This window comes from Gracilinanus agilis, chromosome X, assembly GCF_016433145.1.
Source record: "Gracilinanus agilis isolate LMUSP501 chromosome X, AgileGrace, whole genome shotgun sequence".
Taxonomy (NCBI): Eukaryota; Metazoa; Chordata; class Mammalia; order Didelphimorphia; family Didelphidae; genus Gracilinanus; species Gracilinanus agilis.
In genome coordinates this window covers 6,171,455-6,188,428 of record NC_058136.1, presented here as the reverse complement: position 1 = coordinate 6,188,428, position 16,974 = coordinate 6,171,455, and the positions used below count along the sequence as shown (strand labels likewise).

General features: G+C 39.7%; 1 protein-coding gene across 1 annotated transcript in view; it reads left to right on the top strand.

Annotated features, from left to right (window-relative positions):
• CUL4B (cullin 4B) overlaps positions 1-13,425 on the top strand; it is a 78,875-nt gene extending 65,450 nt beyond the window's left edge. Inside the window, exons 12-20 of the mRNA XM_044682665.1 lie at positions 490-594; positions 1,348-1,458; positions 1,977-2,062; positions 2,766-2,873; positions 3,452-3,565; positions 4,528-4,633; positions 9,387-9,559; positions 10,851-11,003; positions 12,759-13,425. Of these exons, the coding sequence (XP_044538600.1) occupies positions 490-594; positions 1,348-1,458; positions 1,977-2,062; positions 2,766-2,873; positions 3,452-3,565; positions 4,528-4,633; positions 9,387-9,559; positions 10,851-11,003; positions 12,759-12,854 (1,052 nt within the window). The 3' untranslated portion in view covers positions 12,855-13,425. The remainder of the gene's footprint in view (positions 1-489; positions 595-1,347; positions 1,459-1,976; positions 2,063-2,765; positions 2,874-3,451; positions 3,566-4,527; positions 4,634-9,386; positions 9,560-10,850; positions 11,004-12,758) is intronic.
• The last annotated feature ends 3,549 nt before the right edge of the window (positions 13,426-16,974 follow it).

Genomic DNA, 16,974 nt, shown 5'->3' with positions numbered 1-16,974 from the left:
ATGCATACACACAGATACACAATACGTCCATTTTTGTGTAGAGCCACACATATAAAGCTTTTGGAAGCCACTCAGTTCTTTTGTCCCTCGTGTAGTCATCTTAAGTCCTCTGTATATGTCACTGTTATATGAGAGGCAAAGCCTTTATTTGAAGAGTACATTGAAGGTCCCCAGATGCCTTAGAATCTGTATCTGGAGTAAAACTTAGTATTTGTTGTATTTTGTGCTGTGATGGCAGAGAAAGGGAACAGTAGATAGATCGTCATCTCCATTTTGGTTTACTGTAGACCATCTTGTGCTATAACTAGAAATTAGTCTTAGAACATTTCTTGGGCATGTTGTAGCTCTCAAAAATTATAAATGGACATAAAGCGTTTCTGGGGGCTCTGCAATGCACCTCACACACAAGGGTGAAAGAACTGTGGGGCAAGTATACTTGGTAGGATGTCCACCCATTAAGCATCACTACATTTTGCCCTTGTTTTTTAGCAAAGTACGTGGATTCAAAGCTCCGTGCAGGTAACAAAGAAGCTACTGATGAAGAACTTGAGAAAATGTTGGACAAGATCATGATTATATTTCGATTCATTTATGGTAAGTGATTATGAACTGTGAGAACATTTTTTTCCTTTCATTTAAAACCAAGTACTCAACAGAAAAACTGTATTCTGGTGGAAATATTGAGTTGAGGCAGAGGGGATATTATCTCATTCCTATGTTTGAAATCTTCAGGTTGACTTAGTCATTGTGGAGTTCCTTGTGCTTTGGTTTGGACCCTCTAAAAAAGATTGTTGGTTGCAAGACACACAGACCTAGCAAGAGGTTGTTGCCAAACATCCACTAGGCAATGTTTGCTTTGGATCTTTATGTTAATGTGCCTTATTTGCCTGGATGCAGGACTCACTAAATATGGCATTTATAAAACTTGAGGGTGGTCTATAATGAAGGTTATTTTTTAGTATATGTCAATATGGTTTTTTCCTTTTCACACAAATCTTTTAGAACAATGTAATGTATCTAGTGGACTAACTGGACCTTTGAGCTTATAGGATTTAGTGCAAGAAGAAAGGGTCTTGGTTTTCATCCAGTTCACCTTCTTCCTCTTACAGAAGACAAAGTGAGGCATGGCCAAGGGAGAAAGCTGTTTCAGGGACACCCATGAAGTAAATAGAAGTGCTAAGATTTGAACTCTAATGGTAGACTTGAAATCCAATGTTTTTCCTGTTCTTTCAGAATAACTTCTGAATAAAGTAGTTGTGATGCATTGTGGTTATGATGTTCTTAGTGAAAGTTTTGTTAGGTTTTCTCATCACATGTTCTTATTTGTTTTGTTTTTAAATGTTCCAGGGAAAGATGTCTTTGAAGCTTTTTATAAGAAGGATTTGGCCAAGAGACTATTGGTTGGAAAGAGTGCATCAGTAGATGCTGAAAAATCAATGCTTTCCAAACTCAAGCATGGTATTATTTTCACTCTCTTAATGTTCCTCCTAATATCTGCATGGGATTCCAGTGGGGAAATCCCAGTTGAACCTTTTTATAATTTCAGTTTTGTACCTTTCTTTAAGTTGTCTAAATTTTCCTGTCATGTCTTAGTTTAATTCTAAAGTAATTTGGATTAGTGAAAAATTAATTGGAATGGGACAAATTGTTTAACATTTCTGGCATTTATCCCAATATAAAACAAGTACACAGTTATATTTAAGATAGGATAAGAGGCAGAGATATTTTTCTGATTTTTAGATTATTTTAAACTGTCCTACTTTATTTGATTATCCAAATATGAGGCACGGTCACTTTGGGATCGAAAAGTTGGACTTTGCAGAAGTAATTAGGGGTGCTGGGTTTGAATGTGTTTTTCTTTTAACTTTAAGACTAGGTCATGGATGTTTTATGTTAACACATCTTTTGAGCTAGAAATTCTTCATTCTTAAAACTATTGTTAGACATTCTGCATAAGTATAATGTTTTCCCCCTAGAATGTGGAGCTGCGTTCACCAGCAAACTGGAGGGGATGTTCAAAGACATGGAACTATCAAAAGACATTATGGTTCAGTTCAAACAGGTACTTTCCCTGGGCTCTAGAGTAAATGCATTCTTCTTCATTCTGTGTGCGTCGCAGGGAATGGGAGAAAACAGAGTTGAGCCAGGAAGCATCTCGGGCCTTACTCTGCACTAATCATAAAAGGGAACAAATGAAGAGTGAAGGCCACTAAGCATAATTGGAGAACTTTTAGGATCATAACTAATTGGCCTGCCTTCAAGTAGGCTGAACAAGAAGTCCTGCTGAAGGCTTGGGAAGAGGAGGAGAGGAGAAGAGTAGCTAAAACTGGCAACAGGGGTACATGATAGGCTTAGTTGGTTTTATTGATGCTGTATCCAAATTTTATAATGCTAGAATAACTTAAAACGTAAAAATGCATTACAGCATGCCATCTAAAATAGCTGTTTGTCAAATTGAAATGATCTCAAGTAAAGCCATGGTTTATAATAAATACATATGGGGTAAAACATCTACTGAAGCTTGGTGGTCGCAGGTGCTGCTCCTCTTCTCTGGCATCATGACACTTCTTGGCCATTTGGGCTCCATTACATAGGAAACCATCTATAGGATTCTATAATAATTGCATATGATTGTAAGGTCAGGGGTTGCTGGTAGTTATATTTTCTTAAGTGGTCCACTACTGTGACAAAAATAGAAATGTGCTTTAAGACTGGATTTACACAGCTTTTTTCTCATGAGATTTCATTGTCTGTTGATCTTATAGTATATACAAAACCAAAATTTTCCTGGTAGCATCGAACTAACCGTGAATATCTTGACAATGGGTTATTGGCCAACCTATGTGCCTATGGAAGTTCATTTACCAGCTGAGGTAAGACACATGAGATAGAATTTAAATGATAGGAAAGAGAATTTCAGAAATCTTAGAACTAATAGGGCCGTGGGGATCAATTAGTCCAGTCAGTTCATTCCTTTCATTTTACAGTAGAGGAAATTGAGGCCCAGAAGGGATCTGACCCTAATTGCTTTTTTTAAATATAGCTCTAAGATTTCTTGTTTTTCATTCAAGATGACAGCATTAAATGTATGCTTTTACTTTCATGTTAATGTCTTTTTACTAAGTTCATTTCTTTGGAGGATGGCTAATGAGGTTAACTGGGTGTCCAGTTCTTGCTCACAGATTATTCCCTTCCTCCAACAGTTTCTGAAGGGTGTATCATGGGTGTGGCTGGGTGAGATAGTGGTCTATCACCATTGCTTGGAAAACATTTCCAGATTCATGTCTTCCTAATGGTGTGTACATGTACACACACACACACACACACACACTCTCTCTCTCTCTCTCTCTCTCTCTCTCTCTCTCTCTCTCTCAGTTATATATTTAAAGGAATGGTAAAAAGCAGTATATGAAGATAGAACTTAATTCAATTTTTTGTTTCATTTCTTTAGATGGTAAGACTTCAGGAGATTTTCAAGACTTTTTACTTGGGTAAACACAGTGGGAGGAAGCTTCAGTGGCAGTCAACACTAGGACATTGTGTACTAAAAGCAGAATTTAAAGAGGCAAGTGGATGCTTCCTAAGCTTGCTTTGAATCTTCCTCATGTCTAATTTAACTATTTTCCTTGTCAGAGTTGTTAAAAAATAATAACAAATCACTTTTCTTTTTTGTCCAATATCCAAAATGCCTTCATGATATGGCTAGAGGTTTTCACTGTAGCTTTGTAATTTATTTTATTTTTTTTTTTTTTTTGCTCTTTAGAGGGCCCTTCATAGAATGTGATCTGTAATAACTTGCTACAGAAATAAAAACATTGCCTCTGCCAGTTGGGGCAGAACCTATGTGAAGGGATGTAGGAGAGTTATGGAGGTGGGACAGAGTTCACACAACCTTTTCATGATGAGGGAGCTTTTCTCCTTGCCATTGCTCAGGCAGTAGACGGGAAGGTGAGAGGAACACAGTCCTTATCTGACTTCAAGTAATTTCCACAGTTCTTCAGGTTGCCTAATCCACTTGTAATATATACCTCCATTGACATTTGGCTCTGATATCATGGTTCCCATTCATTTTATTTTGAATTGTAGTGGGGATCCTTTTTCCCTTCATGTGCCATATTGCTACTTCTGTTTTCTTAGGTGATCTTGCTCTGAATCTCTAAACTCACCAAAATCGGGCAGTGAAAAATACCTATACCAAAAAAAAATAATAGGAACAATTTAGTTCATTCTTATACATGAAAGAATTTATAATCATAGAGTTTTTTGCCACTGGGGTAGAGCAGTTTCATCTTTGTAGCAAATTTCCAGTATGAAAACTCCTTCCACCATCACAGATCAACAGCTGTGTAATGGAAGTTTTTCAAGAGTTGTTGCCTGAGGCATCAAAAAGTTAAAAGACTTGCTAGGGTCCCATTCCCAGTATATGCCAGAGGTAGGATTTGAACCCCAGTTCCCTTTAACAATCCTTTATCTACTATGCTGTGCTGCTTCTCATAGTAATGTTTAACCACCATCTTTATCCAACAGGGGAAAAAGGAACTCCAGGTCTCTCTTTTCCAAACACTGGTGCTGCTAATGTTTAATGAAAGTGAAGAGTTCAGTTTAGAAGATATCAAGCATGCTACTGGAATAGGTGTGTATGAAATTCATCATCTGTCAGGTTAAATGCTCCCTACTTTACTACCTAGCTGCCCTCAAGAGTTTATAACTGAAGGACAGAGAGAAAAGATAAAGACACACAGTGATTTCAGAACAAATACACATGATCCTGCCTCTTAAGCATAACAGATATCCTCTGATTGATTTGTGATATCACCAGTGGTACACATACCAACATGTGAATAACAACATATCTAGCCTTTTTTTGATTCTATCTGTGTACCTCCATAAATACTTCACAGAGAAATAAATGAAGCTAGATAGGCCTTCTTGGTTCTTGAGTATGTTCTCAGTACAACAATCAGATACTCTGTTATTTCACCCTTTCTTGCTTGACTGGTCCACCTCCTTTTCCATTTGTTGGGGGGGAGGGGTCCTTGGTGTTGTGTTTTACACTACTTTTCATGCAGTTCATTTTTGTATGAGTAGGCTGTGGGATAGTATGGTGTCTCTACTCTTAGTTATTCTGAAACTTTCATGTTCCATGATTTAAAGAAGCCATGTAACGTTAAGGGAACTAGGTTTGCTATTTTGGTGGGCTTTTGTAATGGGAAGTAGCCTAAGGTCACAGAAAGTATTCCACATTTTCTCAAATGCCATCCTGCCTGCTCTTCTTATTCTTTTCAGTTCTGAGCCCTGTTCTTTATTGTCCATCTGGAATTTGTATCCAGAGTGTGTCTACCAAGTTAGTCCAGACCACCCATCCAAATGCATGTTATTCTTCATTCACTTGGGGTTTTTTCACACTGAGAGGGAAATAAGTGGCCATGGCTATTGAGGGGGCTTTGCTATTTTTCTGGGTCAGGAAAATGTCTTCTTCAGGTAACATCTGGAGACCATAGCAGTTTGGACGACTTTTATGATTTTTGTGAGAACCCCTTTGATAACTGAAATCTCCTGGGTTATACCTCTCAGTGTTGCTAATTAGTGGATTCTTGATCAGGGTCATCTCTCTAGTTGCAAGTGTCAAAGGATTTTGTATGACCTTAATATGTTTGATGGGAAACTTGAAGGTTGCATATGAAAGTGGAATCTTACATTCTTTGCTCTGCAGTTAAGTCTGTGGCCCTGAACACATTGGCTGTTGAGAATTTTTCATGAAGCATATTTGTTCCCTTTGACCCTGTTTTCCTTAAAAATAACCTAGAGAGATATATAAGGATTATCCTCAAATGTATTCTAGAGATGGAAAATAAGCTTGGGGCTTATTGGTTGCTGCTTTCTTGGAGGTAATTATAGAATTTGCCCACTTTCCCATTTTTCTGGAAGCAAGAGGTTAAAATGTTGCTCCTCAAGTGCCTTTTGAGTTTTGTTATCTCCAGCTTGGATTTCTCCACGTGGTTTTTCTCTACAGTTTTGGTTAGTTCCAGCTGCTCGTCTCAACTTGATTTTATTGTGTGTCATTTCTGCTTTCTCACATAGCCTATTGAGTGCTAAAGTGTTAGAATTCAAATGTCCTTTCACTGCCTGTGTCATCAACAATGAGAATAAATCAATTTAGGAACACTGACTAATCTGTCCCAATTGGGGTCTTTTTGTTGTATTCCTTTGGCTTATGAGTGTTCTTGTGCTGATCTGGCTTAGTTAGGTCTTAGGGTTGACTATCTTCAGACTCTTTACTTCCAACTGCTTCTTCTGGCTCACATAGCCATGCTATTTGTACTTTGTGATTTTCCTCCACTACATTTGGCTCTCCAATGTCTGTTGGCTAGAGTGCTTATTAAAAAGCTTGGATTCAGGGGCAGCTGGGTAGCTCAGTGGATTGAGAGTCAGGCCTAGAGACGGGAAGTCCTAGGTTCAAATCTGTCCTCAGACACTTACCAGCTGTGTGACCCTGGGCAAGTCACTTGACCCCCATTGCCTACCCTTACCACTCTTCCATCTAGGAGCCAATACACAGAAGTTAAGGGTTTAAAAATGTTAAAAAATAAAAAAATTAAAAAAAAGCTTGGATTAGAACTGTTATATGCAGTTTCTTCTCATCATTGTCCTAATTCAGTGTTAATCCATCTTGTTTTGACATGACAGACATCTCCCAGCGAACACTTGAATCATATCATCTCTTCTCCCTTCAAGTTTATTCCCTGAAAACATGTCTGAAAAGCCCCTTAACGTAGGGCTCATAATACATGACACTCTCATCATTCCTTCATTGTGAACAGAAGGAGAAAGAGATGCTTGAACTTTGCTAGGATGGCACCTGCATTGTCTTCTTATTCTTGTCGCCTATTAGTGTTGTCCTGCAGGAGCTGGTCTATGTTGGTGAAAGGCGTTTTCTTCACTGGGCAGTTCTAAATAAAGCATTGGCTTCATTTACATTGTGCTTGTTTGGGTGCTCTTTTCTGTATTCTTCACTCCATGTGCTGATTTCTTCACAGCTGCCATTGCTTACAGCACAGCAGCCATTCATAATATTCAGATAGTGTAGTTTGCTCCCCTTTGGCTGGGTATGTTTTTGTTTGTTTTTTAATTTTCACAAATAATTCTTTTATTGAATATTTTGGTATGTACGAGTGTTCTCTTGTTTTCAGTCATTTCATTTGGGTATCATCTAATTTTGTCTTAATCTTTGAAGCAAATGAACAGGCTTGACTGTGAGCACAAGCCGATTATGAGTCCCTCTCTTAGTCACCATGTGTCCTCTCACTTGTCAAGATAAGCTCCGGTTCATTCTCTGCGATTGGAGGATCTTATGGTGTTCTTGGTCAAACCTCTCTACTTTTTCATCCTCAGCATTAGTTGTCTAGAAGTTGTAACTGCCTTCAAGGTACTCTGAGGCCAAATGAGCCACATCTAATCCAGGTGCAGTCCTTGGCCAGCTGTGGCTCTGACCTGAGTATTTATTTGCTCCTCAAAGGCTGTACTTTTCTCTGCACCTGTCAAAGCAGGAGAGGATTTTGTTCCATCCAAGAGTTTGTTGGGGTACCTTTATGGCTAGTCTGTCTGTAGTGAGAAATAGTATTGGATTGGATGAGTAAGTAATTAGGCAAGGGAAGTTCTGACTTGCTTTGGTAAGCATTAGACGTTTGAAGTGTCAACGCTTTGAAACAAAAAGATGGCAGATTTGTCTGGCAATAGTACACTGGATAGTATGCAGGGGGAGAAGAGAAGAGGCAGAAGAACCTGGCAAAGATGCTCTTTCCAGGTCCAAAGTGATAGGATTCTGTATTGTGGTGAACAGTTGTAGCACAAACGGAGAGGGGCCATTTTGAAGAAAGCAAGCTATGGACAGATTGTAATAGGGGTTACAAGAGAAGGAATAGGCTGAGGTGAAACAGCTGGGGGCAGAACTTGATGATACTGGGCAAAATTCCATTTGAATTTTTTTTTTTTTTTTGCACAAGGCATTAAGCATGCATACAAAGACAATGAGAAACAATCTCTGTTCTTCAGGTGCTAATATTCTGATGTATGTTTATAGGCAGCAGCAATGGAGCCAGGAGAAAGAGATAAGGAGGATGGGGGTGAGAAGGTGACTGAAGGGATAGATTGACAGAGGATGGAATAAGGGATAGAAGTAGAAAAGGCAGCTTTGACAAGAAGAGCCTCCTGTTTCTCAGCCTTGAATAGTGAGGCGAGAGCGGAGGAATGAGGGAAGAGTGTTTCAAAGTGGGAAAGAGAGATGGATTAATTTTTTTCCCCAATTAGATAAGAAGAGGTTTGTAGTGGCCTTTTTTAATGAGAAGAAAACTAGAAAGATTACCTTGCATTAGTCAAGACTAGAAATGGTAACTCTGTAGTGGACCCAATCATCTGGGTTGTCATTTCCTTTGAATGAGAGTCATGTAGGCAGATGGTGGGGGTAATCCAGAATTGGCTTTTGGCAAGTAGGATGAGGGGACAAGAGATTCAGAGGCTGAGGACAGCATGTAGTTAAATAGGTTGACTTTGAGGTCAAGACTCCAGAGGGAAGAAAGTGAGGCTGGAGCAATAGGGAGGACTGGTAGGACTAGTCATCACAGTAAGGAGGCAGAAAACAGGTTTAAGAGAAATGAATCAGGTGCAAGAGATGACTGGTTAGCAAGTTGTAGACAGATGATTTCTCTTTGAAGTTAGGGCTTCAACTGTTGATATGATAGTCATCTACACTGAGCTGTTCACTGAAGTCACAAGAACAGGAGGAAGACTAAGAACAGACCCTTCGTTGGCTAAGGCCAAAGAGGACATCATTTGATAAAATCCAAGAGCAATTGTAATAATCATAATTTATTTCTATAGTGCCTTAAAGTTTAGGAACTGCTTTCCTTGCAACAGCCCTATGAGGTAAGTAGTGAGAGTGTTCTTACCCCTCTTGTACAGATAAGCCAGGTTTAAGCAATGTGTGCTTCATCCTATAATAGCTTGTAAATGTTAGGGCCAGAATTGAAATTTAGCTCTTTCCTGATTCCATATTCAGGGTTCTTTGCATGACACAACAGTAGTGGAGGGATGGAGACAGGGAATCAGATCGCAGATGTTTTGGTTGGAGATATGGGGGAACTCTGAGTGCAACATATTGTACCCAGTAGATAGCGTCAGTATCTGGGGTGAATTTGCTTAACCAGTTTTTTGTTTTGTTTTGTTACCTTTGTTGCAAGGGAAGCCTGGGAGTTGGGAGTAGAGGGTACGTGAAGTGGAACAAAAAGGCCTTGGGAACTCCACCCCACCCCTTTTTAAAAAGATTTCTCGTCCTTCCTTTGTGTCTGTGAGCAAAGGACTGACATCTTAAACCACTGTTTCTTCTTCAGAGGATGGAGAATTAAGGAGAACACTGCAGTCATTAGCCTGTGGCAAAGCTAGAGTTCTGGCTAAAAATCCCAAGGGCAAAGATGTGGAAGATGGTGATAAATTTATTTGCAATGATGACTTCAGACACAAGCTCTTCAGGATAAAAATCAATCAGATCCAAATGAAAGAAACGGTATTTCCTTTTCTCTTCTTTGTAATGTCTCTCCCTGATGTATTCAAGATTAATGTTCTTTTCCCACTAATCTTACCAGAATTTTTTTAATCTGTTAGAGGGAGTAGTACTGTGAGGAAGAACCTCGAAAGTTAGACACACTTCATTCATGGTCTTTCTTGCATACAAAGAAAGAGTTGTGATCACAGCATCGACATTTATCTATTCATTTATTTATTTGTTTGTTTATTCATTTAGAGCCTTCTAGTTTAGAATGCCAATTTTCTACTTAAATTGATGTCTTTGGAATTAGAAAGCAGCATCTCTTCTCCGAAAGGGTTCCTTTCTGATGTGGGTATTGTGATATGTGGCACATCTGGAAATAGCTTGTCTTCATTTTCTCCCAGAAACCTTGTACTCCTAAGCCCCAGTTCTCTCTGTACAATGTCTCTGAATCAAAATGGTATAAGTACTGACAGCTTTTGAGCCTTCCACTATCTGGAATATCTACAGGGACTTTTTACATGGATTAGGGTCTGAGGAGGATATCTTCAGTGAGCTTTGAATTCATAACACAAAGATCAGAGATGCAAACCATATACAGATGAATCCGTTAACTTCACCAAGTCAACCCTGAAGTCATGGCTTACTGAAGCCAGCCATCTCACAGACAAGTGCCATAGTCATACTATGAGTATGTTAGCACAAGTCCATTTCCACCACTAGAAAAAAACAACTCAAAGGATGAGAGCTAATCAGATGCTTCTTCCTTTGGCAAAAGATGGCAAACACTTGTCAAAGAGTAGGGCCTTTTGTTCCCCCCTTCATTTTGTTTGGCATTGATGAACCTGGTGCTTGAGTCCACGCTTTGACTCTTTTGGGGGTCCTCTCCAGGCTTCTTATTCTGTCTTTCCAATAAAAGGATGGGACTTAATGGAGATTGTTCTGCAGCTTCCCTTCCTAGTCTCACCCCGTGACTGTGCTAGAATGTGTTCAAATTTACAAAGTGCTTGCCTCATCGCAGCCTGATGAGGAAGGTGTAGCTTGTGGAAATGCTCCCCTTTTTTCTCACTTTGCAGTTGCAAAGCCCAAAGTGGTTCTGCTAGCTTCAGTGTCAAATTCTCAGCTAGCCGGGAAAGGAGCACTTGACTCCGAGTCCACTGAACAAACAGCTTTGCCTCTTGCTTTCTAAAGGTTCCTTCAGAGAAGTCCTAGATGATTTAAAGTATGTTTGGTAGGCAGCCCAGGAACGCTTGACTTTTTAAAGTAATTCTTCAACCCTCTTTTTTTTTTTTTAAACATGACCTTGTAGGTAGAGGAACAAGCAAGCACTACAGAAAGAGTCTTTCAGGACCGACAGTATCAAATTGATGCTGCAATTGTGAGAATTATGAAGATGAGAAAGGCCCTTGGCCATAACCTGCTGGTCTCAGAAGTGTATAACCAGTTGAAGTTCCCAGTGAAGGTGAGTGATTAGGCTCCTCTGCTTGCAGAAAGTGCTTTAGGTTTCAAAGAGGGGGGAGGGGGTGTGTGTTTGTTTGTTTTGCCACATAGTCCATAAGTGGACACTTAACATGAGGCCTTTTCTCTAATGGTAAGGAAGAAACGTTTGATTTCTCATCGATTCTTTATATTTGGTTTTAGGCCCAAATGGCATTCGATAGTAGCACTCTTTTGATATGCAGGGAAGTGGCAGGGAAAGAACATTTTTTTAAAAGCTATTTTAAAGAGGCAACTAGGTAGCTCAGTGGATATATAAATATTCCAGGCCTGGAGTCAGGAGGACCTGGGTTTATATATGACCTCAGACACTTCCTAGTTTCCTAGTTGTGTGACCCTGGGCAAGTCACTTAATCTTGATTATCTAGACCTTGTTGCTCTTCTACCTTGAAATCAACATTTAGTATTGATTCTAAGACACAAGTTGAGGGGGATTTTTTTTTTTAATTTTTAAAGCTCAATACCCACTCCTTATGAGATTTTGTAGAAAATTTTCAGTTTGGTTCTTCTCCTCTCTGGCTTGTTGCCGGGTTAGATCATCTGTGTATTTTCACTCTGCCACAGATAGATCCATAACATCAGCTCTTAACACCTGTATTGTAATAGTGTTAGAACTGATACTGTTAGGGGGCAGCTAGATGGCTCAGTGGATTGATAGCCAGGCCCAGAGGTTCTGGGTTCAAATTTGGCTTCAGACACTTAATTAGCTATGTGAGACTGGACAAGTCAGTTAAGCTCCATTCCCTAGCCCTTTCCATTCTTCTGCCTTGGGACCAATCCATGATACTGATTCTAAGATAAGGATTTAAAAAAATAAACAAATGAATAGTCAGTTCCTCTGGCCAGATGTTTTCAATGAATTATTTATCTTTTTTAAAATTCATCTCAGATTTTTCATGGGGAAAAAAGGAATAGCTCTTACCTAAAGGGAAGCACGATGATAATGTCAGACTATGTACAAGGAGTCAGGATCCTCACCTTCCTGCAAGCCATATGAATGTAAAGAAAAGAAACTCTTCTCTCTTATGATGAAAGCTGACCAAAAGTGGAATGGGCTACTTGGGAGGGAGGCAGCAAGTGGGTGATCGGGGGTTTTGGTGTTGTTGTTGTTGTTGTTGTTTTTTCCAGAGATATAGGTTGAGCTGTTTGGCCCACAAAGTCCTTTTTAGCTCTGACTTTCTGTGATTCTTTAAGAATGCTGAAAGAAATGTATAGAATTAACTTGTAATGACACCATTCTAACTTTATGTATTAGTCCCTTTGTTGAATGCTCAGTTCTGAAATGTCCCTTCTAAATAGTGTGAAGAATAGAAGGAACACAACAGTTCTAAGTGATGCCAGGGCAGAGAAGGAACATTGCATTCCTACGTAATGTAGGCCAAGGTACAGAAGTGATTGGAGGTGAGGCCACAGGCCTCAGTGTGTCTCTGATACCTCCAGACACGTTTTTACTTTGGTACCTCTGGTTTGTTTGAAAATGAACGAAATGGAATATTCCAAATATGCCATGCCATTGCAGTGTCGCCAAAGACATGCTCGTGGATTTCCCTTCCTGTTTTCTTTCTGATTATTCATTGGTATGTAGAGTTTTAACAAGTCATGGTCACTCAGAGAGTAATGGCAGCCCAGCTGCAGCTGGGGGTTCTAAGGGGATCTTAGCATTGGGGTCTAAGGAATGACTGATTGGTCTTCAGGCTTTTTGCTTTTCCTTCTTTTCCAGCCTGCTGATCTGAAGAAGAGAATAGAATCCTTAATCGACAGGGACTACATGGAAAGAGATAAAGAGAACCCAAACCAGTACAACTATATCGCCTAAAATGTGTGCTTTTCAGCACTTGGTATAGCATACCCAGTTGCCAGTGGATTAGCCTGTTGTTCCAATTAACTGACTTCTTTTCTACTATCTTGACTGAACGAATGAAAGCCATTTCATGGAAAAGTATAGCAAAATGGACCTTCTCAGTAATTGATAAGCCCATTTAAAGAGCACGGTTTACATTTAAGAAGAATGCTGTTGAACTCTTTGCTTGCATGTTTAGTTGATGGCAACAAATTCTTAACAATTTGATCTTTCATGCTTTCACTTGATTTGGGGTCTGTGAAGGGACCCTGTGGTTGATTGGGGGGAGGGGGGAGGAATGTGTGGATTCTTTTATGCACTATGACTAGGAGGCAATATGCAAGTTGTGTACAGGAGACTTTACCCAGGATGCTTAAACTGCATGCAGACATGACATAGCGTACAGAATCCTGGAGGGATTTATCAGATAGAAAAACCACCCTGAGCTTTGGTTACTCTCTTAGGTTTTGTGCTTTCCCTTGCAAAGGAAAACTTAAGTGGTCGAGTGTATTGACATTTGCTACATAATGTTCCACTTCACCAAAAGGATGTTTTAAAAACAAATCTTGCCCAGAAAAAGAAAAAAAACAACTTTTTTTTTTTTTCAAGTTTTAGGAGCAGCCGTTCCTAGCTGTCAGACAGATGAAGCAAAAATCCTACTGTGGTGTTTTTTTTTTTTAATAGGCCCTCATGAAACTATGAGTGACCTTTGCCCTTCACCCAGCTGCGCTGGCCCTCCTACCACAGTGAAGGTCTCTTTTTTGGGCTAAGGTTGCTGAAAACATCCCAGATCTCCATTTGAAATCAAACATTTTTTCCATTTCTTATTCTAATTCCTGAAAAGTCATAGATAGAAAATCTATCAGAATCTGGGGATTTTTCAAGGGGGGGATATGCTGGTCCTTCTCTGCCTCTTTGAGTCACTAGCTGTGTAAAGAGTTGACACACAGCCACAAGACAGAGATGCCACCTACTGTGCAAGAGAATGTCCCAGGCTGTGATGAATGACTGACCATGGAAAAAGGGTAGCAAGAAATAACTGAGCTTTCAAAATTGGGAGGAGTCCGGAGAATAAAAAGGCTGCTTTTCTCCCCCTATTCATACATGTTGGTGAGATTTATGCTTGAGCCTGGAATGCATTAAGTCCACCTCACAGTGCAAGCAGGAAATAAGTGGTCTTTAAGAAATCCAAACTAGCAGAATACTTTGTAATGTTGCACCCACGTCACCACCATTTTGAAGCCACAAGGAAGGAAAGATGTTGAGCCGAGTAGCCTTTGCCTTTTCTATTTGCCAATTACATTTCCTTAAACCCTTCCTCTTTAGTGGCCTTCTGTAGCAAGCATAGGACACATTCCTCTCTCATTGCACCTTTTCATGTGAGTGTGATTATCTTAACAAAAGGTTGCATTTCCAAGACTGAACTTTGTTAAGCAGCAGCTTTTCCGGGTCCTAAATCTCAGTTCCTTCTCCCTTTTGTTGCCCAATACTCAGCTGACAAGAAAGGTGCTGCCAGGCAGCATCACCTTCATCCCTCACTAAGCTCTCTCCCAGGTAGGCTTGGCCTTCCCAGGAGCCTTACCTACTGTTTGAATAGTAGGGAGATCCCTTCATAGAGAGATTTCTTCCCCTACAAAACCATCCTTTTTAACCAGAGGCTACACAATTGAAATGAAAACTCTTATTAATTAAATTATGTGAAGCATCATTATTATATGAAATTATGTGAACCTTTTTTTAGAGCTGTTCTTTCTAAGTCAGGTAAGTTCCAGGTCACTATTCTCCTCCCTCTGTCACTTATTTTTCTCCCAATAAAAACTCTATGTAAAAAATTGTTTCTGAAGAGGGGATCTTTAAAATAATCACGTATTGGCTTTCATATCCCTGCTTTAATGAATTTTATGATTTGCCACCACTAGCCTATTTAAAGAGCAAACCCTACACATATCCAAATAGTACTTTCTGATCTTGCCACGTACCCTTCTCAAGTGAGAGAGCATTGTGGCTAATCTGGCCAACAAACAAAGCATACCCTGGGAAAACCAAGCTAGGTCTCCAGAGGAGAGGGAGAAGGCTTTTCTGTCCCTCTCCTTGGGCCCTGTGTGTCTTGCCTGATTCTTCTGAAATTCCTATAGCTTGGGCATCAGTCCTCTTCTTTTCGTGAGCTCTTTTGGGAGATTCTCAAGCCAGGCTGTGATCATGCCAGTCTCAGGGCACCCAGGCCAGCTCCGCAACTGACACATCTGTGTTAGCATCTAGCCATAGATTACAAAGAGAATACCTCTTGCATGCAATTCACAGCAGCCAAGTTCATAAGAAATTACATTTTATTCTATTTATCTGTAGCTTAAAGATTTTAAATATATATATATATATATAAATATATATGNTCTCAAGTGAGAGAGCATTGTGGCTAATCTGGCCAACAAACAAAGCATACCCTGGGAAAACCAAGCTAGGTCTCCAGAGGAGAGGGAGAAGGCTTTTCTGTCCCTCTCCTTGGGCCCTGTGTGTCTTGCCTGATTCTTCTGAAATTCCTATAGCTTGGGCATCAGTCCTCTTCTTTTCGTGAGCTCTTTTGGGAGATTCTCAAGCCAGGCTGTGATCATGCCAGTCTCAGGGCACCCAGGCCAGCTCCGCAACTGACACATCTGTGTTAGCATCTAGCCATAGATTACAAAGAGAATACCTCTTGCATGCAATTCACAGCAGCCAAGTTCATAAGAAATTACATTTTATTCTATTTATCTGTAGCTTAAAGATTTTAAATATATATATATATATATATAAATATATATGTGTATGTGTGCAGATACACATACACACATATATACACACACCCATAAACTTTGCCTTTCACTTTTTATTCAATTCCATTTTGGATAGTTTAAAAAAAAATGACCACTCTTGAATTCAACACATTTGCAGAAATGTGATAAACATATTCTGTTCACTGGTTTACATGGATGTGCCAAAGCCCATCATTTATGAGAAAACAAGGCCGTAGCAAATGAGTACCCGCATACGTTGATGCAGTTTTCATTTGTGTTCTGCTGGTCCTTGTGAGATTCCTTTTCTGTTCAGTCCCTTGACTATCGACATTGTTTTCCATTAAACTGCAATTTTACTTGTCCATCCAGAAACATCGAATTGGACACTTTATTCATGGTTTTGTTTTGTTTTGTTTTTTGGATGTTTTAGTTCCAAGAGTACAGCAGCATTCCATCACAAATGTAATAGGTGTTTGTAGAACAGCTCTTCATGAGTTGTGTCTGAAGTATGTGTGTGGGGAGGGGGTGGAACCAACTAACCTAGGAAGCCTTTTCAGACACAGCTTGGCTGAGAGAATGCAAAATCGGGAGTGTGTATTCTTGGAGCATCGAGTCCACGACAGATGGCTCGTGACTTGCTTTTCCCCATAAGCATACACGAAATCTTGGCAATGTTTCCGAATAGGTTCACCGTGGGTACCAAGGCTTTCCGAAGTTGGTAAATAATGTAAATACGTGTCCTTTCAAAGAGTGCGTCTTTGGGTATTTTGTGTTCTTTATTAAAAAGTTTCGTGTTGATTAAGCCACTCGTATGTGTGTTTAAAATGTCTTTATTTTCTTCATCTCATATACTAGCCCTTCATCTCTGTGATAGGACCCATGGTCAGAAAACCTAATGCAGACACTGAGGACTTTAAAGAGACACCATGACCTGTGGGAAAGGAAAGAGAACTGAGCTTAAAGTCAGGAGACTAGAGGTTGTACACTTACCAGCTACATACCAATAGGCAAGAAATTTCACCTCTTTGAGCCTCAGCTTCCCCATCTACAAAATGGTAGTAATATTGGTACTGCTACTTTCCCACTTATTCAATTCAGGAAACACTTCTCAGAAAGGTCATGTGTGCCATGGTTTCTGTGTGATTCTTGGGTATAAAAAGACCCCAAATGCATCAGTCCCTGCCATCAGGGAACTTCCATTCTGTTGAATCACTAGGAGAAAAGAACTTTGCAAGCCTTTGAAACACAAAATGTAAAAGTGTAGTGATTCTTTTTTTAAAATCCTTCCTTTCTGTCTTAGAATCCACCCTAGGTATCACTTCCAA